The 17949-nt window shown below is 42.8% G+C and overlaps 1 protein-coding gene across 1 annotated transcript; it reads left to right on the top strand.

Annotated features, from left to right (window-relative positions):
• The first annotated feature begins 4809 nt into the window (after positions 1-4809).
• MEPE (matrix extracellular phosphoglycoprotein) lies at positions 4810-17461 on the top strand. Its single transcript, XM_053404116.1, has 5 exons — positions 4810-4854; positions 7736-7801; positions 9151-9204; positions 12031-12123; positions 14072-17461. Exons 2-5 carry the CDS (start codon positions 7748-7750, stop codon positions 16292-16294), a joined length of 2424 nt encoding a protein of 807 aa, XP_053260091.1. The 5' UTR covers positions 4810-4854; positions 7736-7747; the 3' UTR covers positions 16295-17461.
• Positions 17462-17949: the final 488 nt, after the last annotated feature.

Raw genomic sequence — 17949 nt, 5'->3', positions numbered from 1 at the left:
ATATGCATTTTTGTAAACACATTTGGTTGGAGAACAACATTGCAAATTTCAGAGAAGTGTGAATTCTGAAGAAATGCTCTCTTTTGGTTCACATACAGTGTTTCAGAAGGTGCAAATTTGATAATCAGGCTTTAAATGCACACCTGATTGGATTTCTCCTCCACTCCTAATCCTGACAAATATATGGGACCAGAAACCTCTCTTGACACACTTTTTCATGTTTGGACGCAGATAACACTGCCGATAAGTTTTCAAGTTGCAGCCACCAAAACAATGTAGAACTTCCACATTCCCTTGTGCATTTCTAGTCATGTATGTGTAAAAATGTAAACTAGCTTTGATGACTGCTTCCTCTTCCACATTATAACTTCCCTTCAACCGAGTAAACAGCACACAAGTCTCACCATCATGCATGCAGTGTTTTCTACCTGACTAACATTACGTATGAGCTGATGCTCACACACCATAATACTTTAGCAGTAAGCAGACAGAGAAAGAATGGGGAACCAGTTGCCTACTAGATGCTTTTGGACTCCCATCAGTCCCAGGCAGCATGTTCAGTGGTCAGGAATGATGGGAATTGTAGTTCAGCATCATCTGGAGGACCACAGGTTCCCCTTCTCTGAAGAGGAAAGGAAACTCTATCAACAACTACACTCTGGTTATTAGCCCATCTAGGAGAAGGAAAACTCTGAACCTAAACCTCCACTGCCCCATGGGATATCTTCAGGAGAAGAAAAGGCTAAGGAGAAAACACCCACAAATCTGGTGTGGAGTCCCTAAGATATAATAATAATAATAATAATAATAATAATAATAATAATAATAATAATAATTTATTTATTTATACATACATACATACATACATACATACATACATACATACATACCCCGGCCTTCCCAGTTTAAAAACCAGGCTCAGGGAGGCTAATGATTAAAATGTGCCTTAGAAACAGCATAAAACAGCATAAAAAACAACATAAAATGCAGCATCAATATCAATAAAATTCAAAAATTCAGGGGTCATTTTGAGGAAGAAGAAAAAAACCCAGTCAGTAGACATCAAATGAACACCAGGACTAACTGGCCAAGTTGGTCCTACTAGGGCCAGTAAGGAGACCAGGGAAGAATTTAAATGTGGGGTCCCAGAAAGGGTTTCTTCATAGAAGAGGAAAGGGAAAAGAGAATAGAGGATCAGGCTAATTCAAATTGAAGGTCAGGTGGAATAGCTCTGTCTTACAGGCCCCACAGAAGGAAATCAAGTCCTGCAGGGCCCTAGTCTCGTGGTTCAGAGCATTCCACCAGCTCGGAGCCGTCACTGAAAAAGCCCTGGCCCTGGTGGAGGATAGTCTGGCTTCCTTAGGGCCCGGGACCTTTAAGCTATTATTATTCATGGACCTTAGGGTCCTCTGCAGGACATACCAGGAGAGGCGGTCCCATAAGTACGAGGGTCCTAGGCCGCATAGGGCTTTAAAGATGGTTGGATGGCACCTCCTTCCAGCAACTCCTGCAGCCAAGTTGGTGCCAAACATATCGCTCTGCTTTCCTTTGGACCCACATGAGGGAGGTCCTGTTGTCCAGCCAGCCCAGGACCTTCATACACCTCCTGGGGTTTTCTAACATAGATTAATCCAGAGGAGGTTACTTGAAATTTACTCATCAATCACAACCACAGTATTTCACTCCATAGCTGTTGCCATAGCAATGATTTACGCCAATAAAACAACTGTGCATTATTATTTTAATAAAAGCAGCAGACTGGAAAACCAGAACCTATTAATAAATCTAAATGGGGATTATGAGCAATTAGCTCCCTATTTTATCTACCATTTGCCCATGCTCTGCATTTATTTTAATACCACAGCAAATATTTAAGCTTTCACGGGTACTGACTTGGCACGGTAATGGTCTGGCAATCAAGTTGTGTTTGCTATTTTATTCCCTGCCTCCTCTTTCTTCACCCTGTGAGCTGCCTTACCCTTTAACTTACCTCAGCCCACAGGTATATTTCCTTACCATGCTTCAAATTTGCTTGATGCATCTGACCAAGGAGACTTGCTGCCTACAGATACTCAAGCAAAATAGACCAATTACTCCCTAAACTTTCCACAGCAACTGCTTTTTGTATACTTAATAAAAGCTGCAATTACAACCAATTAGGCAAAAATGCATTCCCGGTACTCAAAAAAGCAGAGCATAATTGCTCTGACTCACTCGATGTAGCCCTCCTTTTTAACTTTATCACTTTCAGTTCAACACCCATGATGGTAAATAAGATGGAAAGGAACCTACAAAACCACACTGAGTTTGGAACTGTGCCACACAACAGGGAAGTACACATCCCTCCAGATACTGCTGTACTTTTAACTCCCATCAGCCCCAGCCAGCAGTGGATGATGGGAGTTGAGGTCCAGCAACATCATCTACAAGGCTGCAGATCTCCCATCCTGGCGTCACATAGAACAGCTTCCAATAAAAATGGTGGCTCAGTGCCAGGTTCCTCCATCCCCTCTGTAATATCAACTTATCCCATGTGCTGATGTTGCGACAATGTGTCTACTCTGCCCCTGGCCAGAGGCAGTTGATGTGAAGTAGGAGTTCAGATATGGCAGCTTACATCATAATTATGCAAGGAAAGTTGAACTAGCTGTTATGCAGGGTAGCTAGCCATCGGATGCCAGGTGTGGCATGCGTGTCCTGCAGCTGGGGGTGGGGCAAGCCGCCTATGGGGGCGCACTACATTGTATACCGGCCAGTGCAGTGTAGTGGTTAAGAGTGGTAGACTCGTAATCTGGTGAACTGGGTTCGCGTCTCCGCTCCTCCACATGCAGCTGCTGGGTGACCTTGGGCTAGTCACACTTCTCTGAAGTCTCTCAGCCCCACTCACCTCACAGAGTGTTTGTTGTGGGGGAGGAAGGGAAAGGAGAATGTTGGCTGCTTTGAGACTCCTTCGGGTAGTGATAAAGCGGGATATCAAATCCAAACTCTTCTTCTTCTTCTCTGCCTCCCCCTCAGTTGTAGGGCGACTGAGGGAGAGGCGGAGCGCAGACACAGGCAGCACGAAGCCTGCAGTCGCCCAAGCCACCACGTCACTCCCAGGAGAGACATGTGGCTCGGGCATGCTGCAGGCCCCACCGTAAGTGCCGGGCCCCACAGTGTGGCGCCCAGTGCCAGCCATGTTTCGTTCCATTTGTTGACTGAACTAAAAAGTTTTGTGAACCCAATTTTATTATTATTATTATTTAAAACTCATATTTTTGTCATTTTGTCATCCTCCTCAGTGATGACACCTGCACCCCCTTCCTCCTCCACTGATACAGGAGAGAGTGGAATTGCCCCACCGGATGTCCTTTTAAAATAGGGTTGGCAAGGGTTGGCTTGGGATGGGGGAGGAATTCCATTCAGTTCACACTTTAAGACAAACCTGTTTAATTCTCACTTTCTGAAATACTTTCTCCAAACCAGAGGGCAGCCATCCTTCAAACTCTGGGTATCTCCAAATTTTGAAATGCAGTTCTTCAGCCAAGCAACAAGTACAAGAATGCATATGATAAGGTAAAGTGTGCCTATAAATGCATATATTGGTGTAAATGGCATACCCAAAAAAATTATATATGGGGAAATTGCTTTGAGAAATGTGTATATTAAGAAAAATGGCATTCAAAGGTGTGTATATGAGAAGACATTTGCAATAAAATGTTCATGAAAACTCTTTTCCGATGTGAAAATATGGAGAAGTACAGTAAATTTAAGATTGAAGAAAAAAATAAGAAAATGAGAGAAATCAAACCATAATGTTCACCCATAGAAGTGGCTAATCTTTTGGGTCTCAAGGGCCAACCATTGGCCAACCCTCCAGGGGTCTCATGCCAGTAATGGTCTCAAGTGGCTGTGGTCATCCCACACTCACTCATGAGCATGCACACAGAACGCAGGTGGCACTGTGGTCTGAATCTTGGGCTTGCCAGTCAGAGGGTTGGAGGTTTGAATCCCCATGACAGGGTGAGCTCCTGCTGCTCTGTCCCAACTCCTGCCAACCTAGCAGTTCGAAAGCATACCAGTGCAAATAGATAAATAGGCACTGCTGTGACGGGAAGGTGAAAGGCATTTCTGTGCACTCTGGTTTCTGTCACGGTGTTCTCTTGCGCCAGAAGTGGTTTAGTCATGCTGGCCACATGACCCAGAAAGCTGTCTGTGGACAAACGCCGGCTCCCTCGGCCTGAAAGCAAGATGATCGCTGCACCCCATAGTCGCCTTTGACTGGACCTAACCATCCAGGGGTCCTTTACCTTTACCTTTACCTGCACACAGGATGCTCACATACAAAGGACACACAGAAGCATATGCACAGGAACATAGGCCTCACCTCCTCAGCTAATCTGTGGAGTGGGGTTATTGCTCCTCTCTGTTCATCAAATGAGCCACCTGTCTCCCTTAAGTTTTAGTTTTTCTTTTTTGCTGCTGCTGTCAAAATCAGTGGGGTCTCAAAGGGTGGCTGGATCAGGCCTCTTGAGACCACCCCTGTTTCAAAAGTATAGTTCTACCCATATTATTAACTGAAGAAGTTAGAAGCCCCCATCATGAAATGTCAGTCACTATCAGGCACCTTCAGCCGCACAATAGATATTTATAACCTGCATTTTGTTTATCCACCTCGATGGAACATGAGATGGCTGGCTTCCACCACAAAGACTTTTTTAGATTAAAACCGACCCTCCTCCAGTTATCTGTGGGCAAGTGCTAAAAGCAGCCAGAGCTGATTGGCCATTACTATTATAATAAACTTTAAACTTCAGCAAGGTGGGCAAAAGGCTGCCAACATCGGCTGAAGGTACCCTGTCTTCTTCAGGAAACGTGAGCTATTTCCTTACTATTCTATAGCAATCTCCTGCTTCCTCTTGGATCAGCTAAACCTAACACTCTGCCTTCCATTCTCTAGCGCTGCAAAGCTTGAATGCTGACAAATGGAAATTGGATCTCCATCAGAGTCTAATCCCATTTCCTTCAGCCGATATATGTTAGTTAGTTTCAGATGGAAGTTTTCAACCTTTGTATTAAAGAATACTTAGTTTTGTGCATAGTGCATGCCAGGTAAAGATAAGATCTGTACAAATATGGGTAGGGGAGTATTATGTTACTATTTAGATGGCAAGCAAAATTCGCCCCATTTGCTCACATCTGTCAGCCATACATACAATATTTCTTCACAGTGGTCAAATGCTCATTCTAGATTATATATTCAGCTGCTTCTTCCTCTGCTGGGCAATATTTTTCCAGTCTTCGACCCAGGCACCTCCAGTTCCTTCGTTTCTTTCGATGCAAGAAGCCCAAGGGGGATTCTCCAATTATTGTTGTATATTATAATCAACAATATTTCTCCTCCAGTACAACATTGCAGCATTATCTTCAATACTATGAAGCGTTCAATTCTTATTCTTTATTTCACACCCAAGTCCGTATCCTGTCAACCATGCATGTCAGTTTAAATGATTGCATTTTTGATCACCTCTTTTTCCAATCTTTTCCAAGAAAAGTTACATTTGCTCAGGTATTTGGTAGGTAAACTGATTTGATTTTCTGAATGTGGTCTTTTCTTTTTGTCTAGGGTTGGATCTGCTTGCCACAGGTTTTCTAATTGCTTCCCTTGTTGTTGCTGTTGTTTCTGTACAATGGCATGTATTTTTCTGCACTTTTATATTTTTACTATCCTGATACTTCAAGTAGAAGTGGCCAAATGGACAAATAGACAGGGCTCCTGTACCTTTAATAGTAGTGTAGAAATTTCCTCTTTTACGACACTATTAAAAGTACAGGAACCCTCTCCCCACCTTACCTTCAAAACCTACAATGACAGAGAGGCTGCAGCAAACACATTTTTAACAAATAAAGCAAAAGTAAATTAATGTGTTATGCATAATGTGGTTTAACATGTGGAGGTTTAAGAAGGTGGATTAAACAGCGTAGGGGTCCTCCCTCGTAGCTACACAGTTTTATGGATTTGAATAGTTTGGAGCAATACTTCTACATAATTGAGCTCAGGTATGTTGCATTTCAACATTTGCCAACCTGCTGCCCCTCACAGGTTTTGGACTACAAAACACCAGGTTGGCAAAGGCTGTTGTATATCTTCACTGAAGAATTGGAGGATTGGAGGTGCAATGTGCTCAATTTAAGGCAGATGCTTAAATAGGCAAACTCTGCTTGTTTGAGGGTAGGGGGAGGAGAGGCACATCAGCATAGTGATAACCTTTGCCATTGCTGGCAGGTGCAAATAGCTCTTGCTTTATTTAATATACAGTGGTACCTCGGGTTACATACCCTTCAGGTTACATACGCTTCAGGTTACAGACTCCACTAACCCAGAAATAGTACCTCGGGTTAAGAACTTTGCTTCAGGATGAGAACAGAAATCGTTCTCTGCACGTCCCTGCCGCACAGCGGCAGCAGGAGGCCCCGTTAGCTAAAGTGGTGCCTCAGGTTAAGAACAGTTTCAGGTTAAGAACGGACCTCCGGAACGAATTAAGTACATAACCAGAGGTACCACTGTAATCAGTTATCCACAACTGCCCTAATCCAATGGCTTGGATGTGCATGCAAAGGCTTTGAAATTTACATTAGGTTAGATCCAAACAACCAAGTTTTACTCAGAGTAGACACGCTGAAGTTAATGGACCTAACTTAGTCATATTTCAATTAATTTCAGTGGGCTTGAGTAAACCTTAGTTGAGTACTGTCTTCAGTTTAGATGGATCCCACTGAAATCCATAGGAGAATTTAATTATGACTTAAGGCTCACTGAGTAAAATTAACTAAGGGCCTAACTAGATGTCACATTAGTTCTGTATCTGTGCCCTTAAGTGCACAGTTGCTGTTGTTGTTCAACACAAATTGGCAGTGCAGGGTCCCAATTCCCATCAGGACCTTAGCTTGGGGAACGTGGGGGAGGGGGGCTGTAATTTTTTGGTCTCTGTTAATGGTCCCAATTTGTACCATCATTACCTAGTGCCTGCAATAGACATGGTAAGAGGAGGGGACAGTTCCTATTGAAGCAAACTACAATCAGAACAAGGGATTGGAAGGATCTGTCAGTTTTGCCTCTATTTTTCTCATTTTTCCTATATCAAATTCAGTTCTCCACTATTTCTGCTTTTTTAAAAAAAATCCTCGTGGAAACTCATCAGCATTTTAGTGCAACTTTGCCCTGATAAACACGGTTTTATATGCAGTTTTGCCTAATGCAAACCTTTTTTTTTTGCAAAGCAATTCCCCCTAATATAATGTATTTTTGTACATCATTTCCACCAACAGCTTCATTTTTATGCATAATTTTCCCCAATATATGCTCTACCGGCTGAGTTGACTATGTATCTAGCTTTAAATCCCTACTCAAGCCTGATAAGCTGGGTGTCCTTGGGCCAGACATCAGCATAGCCTACCTCACAAGACTGTTGTAAGAGTAAAAGCTGGAGGGGGGCCAATGTATACCACACTGAAAGAACAATGGGCTATAAATGTCATGAATGAATAAACAAACAAGGATGGGATTGGCCTCCACATTTTGCAAATCAATGCTCCATTCATTCTGATTCAGAAATATGATTGTACTCTTTAATTGTTGATTCTCAGAACAATGAATGATTTGCTTTCAGGAGCAAGGAGGGGGTATTCTGGATTGTGATCATAGGCATTAAAGGTGAAATAAAAACATTTCTCAGTTATAATGCTCTGTCCTTAGGAAGCTCTGAAGATGAAAGCTGCTCTTTTGTACTTGACTCTCTGTGGCTTAACCTGGGCTCAGTCGGTGAGTATTCCAAACTTCAGGCTGAAATGATATACAGATTCTCCTGAGAGTAACTTTTGGGGAAGAGCGACATCTGGAGGACAGATGTTTTTAGAAAGTTTCAATACAGGAACGCATACCTATGAAAAGACACGACGAAAACATACTGTGCAACTTTCAGAGAAGTGCGACATCTGGTGAAAAACTATGGCTAGGACTCCACATTTTGGAATTCAGTGTTGATTCTAATGTTCGGGCAGATTCACATGACAGGGTGTAGTTCATAATGTTCCTCTTTCCCCATGTGCCTTTGTATGAAATGCCTCTACATGAATTCAAGTCAAGGAGTGACATTTATTTGCATGGAGAGGCACCATTTCTGCTTTGAGTTAGTAGGAATGGAGCAAAGAGAGCAACGAGATAACAGAATTGTATAGAGACAACTGAAACCACGAGTCATTCCTTCCAACTGCTTCCTTCTTGTAATTTCCTGCCCTTTAGCAGGTTTCTGGAGCCCCACCTTGGTTTCCTGTGCATCAGTGAAGCTATTATCCCCAGTAGCAAGTGCTCTTCTGTCATCTGTAATGTTGTCTCCCTCCCCCTCAAGTTCTAGTTTAAAGCTCTCCTGATCAGGCTCACGAGATTCTTAGCAAACACATCCTTGCCAACCGCTGTGAGGAGCAGCCTATCTCTCTGCCAGATATCCTTCCTCAAGGAAGCGGAAAATATGATCCAAGAAGCCAAACTCTTCCTGCGTAGCCAGTGGTTTACCTCCAGTATTTTCCTCTCTCCTCCTGGGGGGTGACCTTCAACAGGAAGGAGTGATGAAAAGACCACCTGTGCCCCAAGGCTCTTCAGCTTCCTGCCCAGAGTCTCATAGTCCCTTGCTATACAGTACGTTGAAGGCTGTGTGTTCCAGTGCTGTCACACTGAAGGGATTATTCCTTACAAACACAGAACCAACATTATAGATATGCAGGATGAAGTGATAGGATAGAGACAGATGGGGTAAGATGATCCCTCAAGGAATCATGAATGCTCAGGGTTCCCAGTTGTGTGGAGGGTCCCAACATGCAAAGATGCCCCCTTTACACCTTCCCAGTCACTGCTCAAAGACCTGAGGCTGCAGTCAGTGGAGATGGAGAACATGGAGGTAGGGCCAGCATATTTGGCCTCCCTCACCTTTTCTGAGACCATGCTCAGGTGAGTGTCAGAAAAAGACCAGGAGTTTGCTGCTATAGAGCTAAAACAAAGTTAGATTCTTACCCAGCCTCCCTCTGAAAACCTGTAGACAACCCTTTAGCAGAACACACCAACAATTCAGAAGAGATTTACCTGACATTGTTTATTTTCCTCCCATCTTTCTCCAGGAGCTTCAACCCCATTACAGGAAAGCGAAGCAGAAGTGCCGGGGAGATCACCAGGTAAATGAAATTAAATTTATTATGGTCCCAGACCAGATTCACATACCATACTAAGTGAACGTAAAACACAATAGAATTAAGTTTGAATTAACAATCGAATATGACAATAAACAATACAAATATGACAATAAACAATACAAATATGACAGCCATTAGAAATGTGGTTTAGGTCTTAGTCTCTAAAATATTTTCTACAGTTTGCATCTGAGCCCTTGGCCTTTGTGATAGCGCAGCTTGTTGCCTGAATTTCATGGCAGCCGCACAAAATTTGGCCACCCTTAGCGTGATATCTGGATCCTTATCCTCTATCAGGGATTTTAAGCATTGAGGTTCAGACCCACTTGGAATTTTCTGTATAACAGGGGTGATAAAGACCGAGCGTATATACACCAGGTAAATGAGTCAGGTATTTTGATGACAACGTGGCTTCCTTCAGCTTCTGTTAGCAGAAGAAGGCAGGAAAGTGTCGTTTGTTCCACAGAAACATGAGATGAATAGTGTGCTTCAATATACGGATGCTGCACGGAGGCATAATCAATAGGATACTCTTCTGTTTTAATGCACTTTGCTTTCTAATGCTAATTTCCATTGCTGGAACAGGAATGGGAACTTTCTTTTCTCACCCTGAGGCCTTGTGTCTTTAGAACCAGCTCTGTAGCATGGCCAAGGCTGGCACAAAATATTATGCCGCCTGAGGCAAGACAGGCCAAGCACTGCCTCCTCCACTGCCACTGCTGCCAACTCTCTTCCCAGAGGTTCCTTAAGGCCCTTCTTAGGATCTACAACTTGCTCTGAGGAACATAGGGTCCTTCCTCAGAGTGAGGCACTGAGTATTACCGGTAATCTCCTCAGAGTATTGTGAAAGAACTATGTCAATCAACATTTGATTGAAACTGGTCAACAATAGAAAGTGTCCTTTCATACCGCATCACAGTATGGTACGCTGGTTTGACATCAACTGATAGGAAGTGCCTACAGAGGGTGGTGAAAACAGCACAAGATATTATGGGCTGTCTCGTGAATCCACTGGATGAAATAGCGGAAGAACATTGCCTCAGGAGAGTGAGGAAAATTCTCAGGGATCATTCACACCCTGGCCGGCACTTTCTTGATCTCCTGCCCTCAGGCAGGAGATATAGAAGCATGATTAGTCTCACCAACAGGGTAAAGAACAGCTTCTATCTTCTGCTGAATGAAAAGATAACAACAGGGCAACTGACTTTTGGGTTTGGTGGGTGTGGGTGTCAGTAAATGAGGGGAATTAAGACTAAGAGAGCTGAGTGGGGGGGGGGTGCTCATGTAATCTCACTGTATACAAATTATACAAGTGACAATAAAGTATTTCAGTTGAGGATGAGGTGTCCCTGAAGAGTATCTGCATTTTCAGATGCAGTGGTCAGGGTGACAGGGCCACTGATTCACCGCATCTCTACCTCCTAGAGGCAAGGGGCCCATCTTGGTTAAAGGGTGGGACCAACCCTAGGCATGATCCAGATTACCACATCATTGGTAGGAAGCAATGTCAGCTCATGCTTTTCTGACAAGCCTTTGCTGGTGTGGAGAAGGGCTGCTGGGAGGTTTAATTTTTTTTCCCCATTTTCATTTGTTTGGATGCAATATTTGAATTGCTGTAGCATTGCCATTTTGTAAATTAATGACAAGCTTTTTGTAAGTGTTAGAAATGAAGGGTATTACACAGTTCAGATAAATTCCACTTTGTTACAGCAATTTTTGTACTTCCACATTATTCTTTAAAGAAAATGTGAGGGGAGAAAATCTAGAACGTCTGGGGACAAATACATGTTCCACAACTGTATTGCCCAAATTCTGAATGCCAGCAACAATGTTTAAGTTGAGAGGAAAGTCCTTTAAAATTACTACCTAGAGATACTCCCACATTTAAGGATAAGCAAACAGGAGTCCTGTGTCATCTTAAAGAATCATAGATATGTTGTGGTGTAAGCTTTAATGGACAGGAAAAAATGGCTTTGATACAATGCCTAGTTATTAAGGCAGGGTTTCGTAAACTTGAGTTCATTGATCCATTGAAGAGCTTACAAAGCTGTTGTTATCCCCAACCCAGATTCTTAGGAATATAAATGAAATAAAGTCAAGAAATATCAACATATAATCAACATTTATTAACCATTTATCACAATTATTAAGAACCATAACATGTAAAAAATGAGAAATACTATTGAAATGTGAAATCATCTTATTACATACAGTCTCCTCATTGGCAGGTGCACTAATTATATTTTTTGTGCTATACCTCTTAAATTTATTTTGCACCTCTTTGACCTCCCCCCTTTTGATCCCTAAGTCATTACCCACCCCCTGCACAGTGCCCGTGACCCCAAAATCGACGGCTTTGGAAAAGCTTGCTTCCATCTTTCTGGTTTGACTAACAGACTAAAGAGACTGTCCTTCTGCAATATGGAAGGAAGATTAAGCATGCCCTCTCGTGGGGATTGTAATAATTTCCACAGAGGTAGCTGTGTTAATCCTGCAGCTCTTTAAAGTCGAACAGATGTATTATGTGGCATAAGATTTCATGCGGTAGAAATGTGAGCAGAGAGGTCAGAGGGAAATGACTACTACTAATAATAATGCTAATTACAATGAAGTTTAAAAGTACTGTAAAAATAATTATACTGACCATTCACAAGGCAATGTTGATTATCACACAAACATCCTGGTGTCCATTGGGTGTTGCTGCTGCTGCTGCTGTTGTTGTTTTCCTAGTTCAAGAAGCAGGCTTAGCTGAAATGAACAGAAGCGTGGTATTTCCAAGAGTACTGTTAATGCCTTCTTTTCTGCCCCCAGATAATGCTCAAAGGTCGTCACTCCAAGCACGGGTTTTACATATTTAATTACGTGTACTCGTCTGCAGTGACCAACAATCAAACACAGATTCAGGTAGAATAATGTTTTGGCTCATACACCTTTTTAGTTGTCTGCATTTGTTGCAGTATCGCCACACGGTATACAAGGAGCACATCAATTTCACCCACAAACTCTCTTGCAGATGCTATTTCATTCTCATTTGCAGCACCAGGAAACAGCATCCCAGCAGCTGTTTCCATTTTATTTTATTTTGAAAAAGGCTCATGGGGAAAGAGGAGATACACCTTTCGACCCCTTGCCTTCAGAATGACAAGTATTTATGCAGCCTGAAGCACAAGTGCTTGGGTTATTAAGCTTGGAAATGTCCCCTGGCCTGTAAACGTATCGAAATCTGCACACTCATCTGTCCTGATGCAATGCCACCAAAGTGACTTTACTCCTCAGCTTTTGCCGAGTAAGTAAACTGTTCTTGAGCAAGATCTGCAGAAACATGGTGCAGTGCTCGTGTCAGAGGAGTGTTTTGCTTTTCCATAAACAGCTGGGATGGGACGCGGGTGGTGCTATGGGTTAAACCACAGAGCCTAGGACTTTCCGATCAGAAGGTTGGCGGTTTGAATCCCTGCGACGGGGTGAGTTCCAGTTGTTCGGTCCCTGCTCCACCTAGCAGTTCAAAAGCATGAAGTGCAAGTAGATAAATAGGTACCACTCTGGTGGGAAGGTAAACGGCGTTTCCGTGTGCTGCTCTGGTTCAGCAGACGGAATGCTGGCCACATGACCCAGAAGCTGTACGCTGGCACCCTTGGCCAATAAAGCGAGATGAGTGCCGCAACCCCAGAGTCGTCCATGATTGGATTTAATGGTCAGGGGTCCCTTTTGTTGCTGTTTAGTCGTTTAGTCATGTCCGACTCTTCATGACCCCATGGAACAGAGCATGTCCTTACCTTTACCTTTATGCAGCTGGGAGCAGAATTAAATGATGGTCCAACACAGATAAGCATGGCCAGCCCAAGACATTTTGGCACTTGAGGCGAACCACAAAATGGTGCCCTCGCAGCAAGGGAAAGAGTGAGTGATGATTTGCATCAGGAACAAGTGGGGATAATGACCGACATAGGGAACAAGGGTGGGAAGAGTCCAGCAGCACCTCTTCTGTTTGCCAAGAGGCCACTATAGAGGTGGCTTGTGGGGAGAGCTGTCAAAAAGATGACAGATCTAGCCTCCAAGGAGTTTGCAGCAGCTTTCGCTGCTGGAGCAACAGCAGTCAATGCATTCCTTGGAGGCTGGATCTGCTGCCTTTGTAGTTCCTGCTGCCTGAGGCGAACTCCTCACTTTGCCTCATAAGTGGGCTGGCTCTGCAGGTCCTGCTGATTTATCCAACAATGCCCCATCCCAATGGCCAATATTCTTCTGTAAGTAATTCTCATTAAAAAAAACTACCCCACAAATTTAACAGCCTTGCCGAAATGAGCTCCCTGCTTCCCCAAGAACAGTAACTGACATTAAAGGGTAATTAACAGGCAATCCAAGAGGCAATTAACAAGCTATTTATCAGCATTCCCACTGCCACATTCAGCAGAAAATGATAAGAAGGGCCAGAGCTACAAACAGGAAGCATTTAAATTACAAAAAAAAAACCACACACACACAGTGGCCCTGAAATGTTTCATTGGTGTTTTGCCAGTTGACACTGGGCAGGATGGCTCTAAAACTGTTTAAAATCACAATAATTCCCACAAATCAGGTCTAAGGAAAACATTGAATAGGACAACATAGAAAACAGAGAGTGTAACAGTCTGCCAGTGACATGGTCTAGATTCTCTGTAAAAAAAAAAAAAAAAGTGAACAAAACATGGAAATTCCAGACTGAATTGTTACTGAAATAGCAAAGGTTGTGGCTCACCTACTCAATGGATAAACACATTAGCCATAAACAAATCAAACGATGAATAAGTTTTACCTTGCTTGTTAAATTAAATACACTCACCTGTCAAGCTCACCATTGTTTTCTTTTGGAATTTAGAAAGAAGAAGAAGAAAACAGAAATAACATTTCCATTATCACTCATGGGTCTGACAGAAAAAATGTACCAAGGAAGGCCACTGACAATTTCACTGACACAACACAAGAAGCAAGAGAAGAACAGAAGCACTTGGATGCAACTGGAAATGGCAGTAAGACCGAGGGCAGAAGAACTACTGGAAGCAGCCAAAATTTATATAGACATTATGGAAACACCACAAATCAGGATCTCCACCAGCATCACTTGGAGGTAATTGTCAACAAGGAAGGAAATGAAATTGCTACAGGAGATAACACCATTGAGATAGATGGAAGTGGGGACATAGGCTTTCCAGGCCAAGTTGACACCCAACATGGCGTCATTATTGGCAATGAATATCATGACCGAGTCAAAGACCATCAAGACACAAGAGGCACTGATAAACTTCGGGGGAAAGATAAAGATGGCAAATCTGGGTTATCTAGTAATACCAAGTCATCAAAAGATCCCCACATCAAAATAGAGATGAAGGAGAATGATGCCAGTGCAGTCTGGGAAAACAATCCTTTCCATGATATTCCCAAGAAAATTAAAGACCCATCAAGCAAAGATTATTCAAAAGTCCATTTGAAAGTCATAACTGATGCCACCAATAGGGAGCCAGGAAAAGAAGAAGGTGGTCATGTTCATTTGTTAGACAAAAGCAGAAGGGATAACAGTACCACCAAACTATACACAAGTCTCGAAGTAAAAGCCAACATCTCTCGAGAACGTGTAGGGGAAATTGAACCCATGAGAACCAGAGGCAGCTACACTAACATCGTAGATACCAGTGAAATTAAAGTGGCTAAGGAAAATGGTACTGGCAATGCTACAGTTCATACAAAAGGCAAAGATGGGTATACAGTGACAGTTAGGAAGCTGAATGGACAGAAGGATGGATATGGAGTTACCAAACCACGTAAAAAGGGTGATGTAAAAGATGGTGTCACTAGTGGCAACCATGTGGAAATAGTTGGTGTTACCAACCTACAAAAGAAAGATGAAACCAGAAAGGATGTCACTAATGGAAGGTCCAAGAGCCATCTGGAAGCAGCTGGTGTTACCAACCTACAAGAAAAAGATGAAACCAGAAAGGATGTCACTAATGGGAGGTCCAATAGCCATCTGGAAGCAGCTGGTGTTACCAACCTACGGAAAAAAGATGGAACCAGAGAGGATGTCAGTAATGAGAAGTCCAACAGCCATCTGGACGCAGCTGGTATTACCAAACTACAAAAAAAAGTTGGCGGTGAAATTGGTACCAAAGAAAGGCTTATCAGTCACGTGGGGGAGCTTGGTGATACCAAGACAGAGAAAACAAAGCAAAGTAAAGTTATATTGAGCAGGAAACTAAATGGTCATATGGATGGATCTGGTACTACTAAGTCACATTCAAAAGGTGAACTTACTCTCCTTTCTGGCAAACAAATTTCTGATTCCGGTGCAACACAGCACGGTCGAAAAAGTCCCGGTGAAGTTGGTATTATTCATAAAAGGCCTAGTATTGGTGAAGGTGGCAGTTATGAAAAAACAAACAAAAATGCTAATGAGAGCACATTGGGTGACCCAAAGATGACTGAAAGTGGCAAAACAGGATTTGGCGTCACATTTCAAAAAGTCAACAAGGACACTCCAGAAAGAGCTATCAGTTACAAGAAAGCTACTGGAGATTCTGCAGATCTCAAGACGAGTGATATAGATTCTTCCAACAAACAGGAGGAGCTCAGTGGTCAAAAATCGATCCAGTTCAAAAGTGCCCTGGCTGAATCTCGTGGGTCTCACGGCGGTATCCGAGACATCCTTAATATTCCAAAGAATGAGAAGCTTAAAAGTCAGGGGCCCTCGTTGGCCACTGTGAAGAGCAATAGGAAGGTTATGAAGCCAAGCAAAAAGGCATCTAGGGTTAATACTGGAACGCATGGCAGCAGTGCAGCTAAGCATTACCATGGGTATTTGGGTGTCCTGAGGAGAAAGAGCAGTCAACGTGGTAAGAAGCGTCCATCTGTCCATAGAAATGACAGCAGCCAATCATCGGAGAGTGAGGAAAACAGCCGCCAGTCATATGAAGACTATCAGAATGACAGACCCGACAGTCATCAATCACCTGAGAGTACTGAAGAAGCCCGATCTGATGAAAGTCATGACCACAGCCAAGGAACCAACTCACAAGAAGATTCCCAGGAGCGGAAAAGTACTGATTGATTTGCTTGCATTTGTTCAGAAGGGAAGAAAAGAGAGCCTCAAATGCACTAGGCTAGGTCATACATAGGCCATAATTATGTGGCATTGCTCTGGTGCGCAGAATAAAGCTGAAATCCTATACCCACTTACTTGGAAGCAAGATTCATTGAACTCAATGGGATTTACTTTGGAGTAGGCATATATCAGAGCATTGCACTTCAAGAGCCGTTATTAGGGTTGAGTCGAAATAACTCACAAGTGTTTTCAGCTGTACCTCCCTTGCTCAATTATTTTGGGGGGGGCAGTAATGGCAAAATGGAGAGCTTATTTGTGTAAATTGGCTTTGCTAGCTCTTATTCTTAGTGATGTCATTATATTGCACAATCTGCTTGCCACATGACATCCTGAGGTGATCCCATAACCCATCCTTCCCCCACCTGGCGCCCTCCAGCTAATTTGGACTACAACTCCCATCAGCCTTAGCAATCACAGATGGAAGTTGCAGCTCAGGGGAGGCTGCTGTAACCTGTTCACCGTGCAATGATTGCATAGTGATCATCTGTTAGGTCAATTCAGGAAGGAAGGAGCAGCACCTAGGTAAAGCACTGCAGGAGCTTGTTAGCATCTCTCTGTACAATGGAAGAGAGTGCCTTTGGGAGTAAAGTCAAACTATTGGAGAGTTACAGTGACCACTGTGGCTGTAGAGACTGATAAGGGAGAGACATGCTTTGTTGCAGCTGGGGCAGCTAAGAAAAAGTATTTCCACAATAATGTTCAAAAATCAGTAATAGATAATACTTAGCACAGCTCTTGTCATTATGTTTTCTAAAGTCTGAAGGCAGGGAAATCTATGACCCTCCAGATGCCGCATAACTACAACTCCATTACCTGTGACCGTTGGCCATGCTGGTTGGGCTGATGGAAACTGGAGTCCATCCAACAACATTTGGAATGCCATAGGTTCCTTATCCTTGCATTAAAAACAACTTTGACATTTACGTCTTTCACAATACCTCTGATGTTGTAATCTGAAATTATTAGCTAGAGGACTGAATAGTTGTTTTACTGTATTGATTTTATTTGAGTAAAATATGTTGCAAAACAGTAGAGAGATATCTCTAACATGTAGGACTTAATAATTACTGATGCTATGATTATGCCGCATGCCAATAAAGTATTGGAAAAGTCCAGCTTTTGTCAGCTTTATTTCAAAAAGGGAAATGTAAATTTAACTCTTTGGCAACTGATCACAATTCTCCCATCGACTTCAATGCAATAATTAAGCATGTGTTCCACCACCCAGTTCAATGGGAATAAAAAATCTACTGTCCAGTTGGATTGTGTAATTAGTCTCCTATACTCTGTATTCAGGCTTTTTTTTAGAACACTGGAAAACTGATCCCATTAGGAAAATCTTAGATTCCTTTTGTACATTGCTCATGGGATCATCTTTGGAAAAGTTTGCACAGCAGTCAGACAACATGCAAAAGGGTATGCAGTGAACTCCCTGCAAGCACATTCTTTCAACCCGACTGCTAAATGTAGTTATTGGGAGACAAGTGGCTCTTATGCTCACAAGTATCCATGGGTTAGATCTGGACTAAGTTATTGCATGTAGGTCCCACTGAAACCAATGCAAAAAGTAAACTTAAGTCCCACTCATCTCCATGAGAACT

The sequence above is a fragment of the Podarcis raffonei genome, chromosome 9 (genome assembly GCF_027172205.1).
Source record: "Podarcis raffonei isolate rPodRaf1 chromosome 9, rPodRaf1.pri, whole genome shotgun sequence".
Classification (NCBI taxonomy): domain Eukaryota; kingdom Metazoa; phylum Chordata; class Lepidosauria; order Squamata; family Lacertidae; genus Podarcis; species Podarcis raffonei.
Note: the sequence above shows the minus strand (reverse complement) of the source record. Positions and strands in the feature narration are given on the sequence as shown.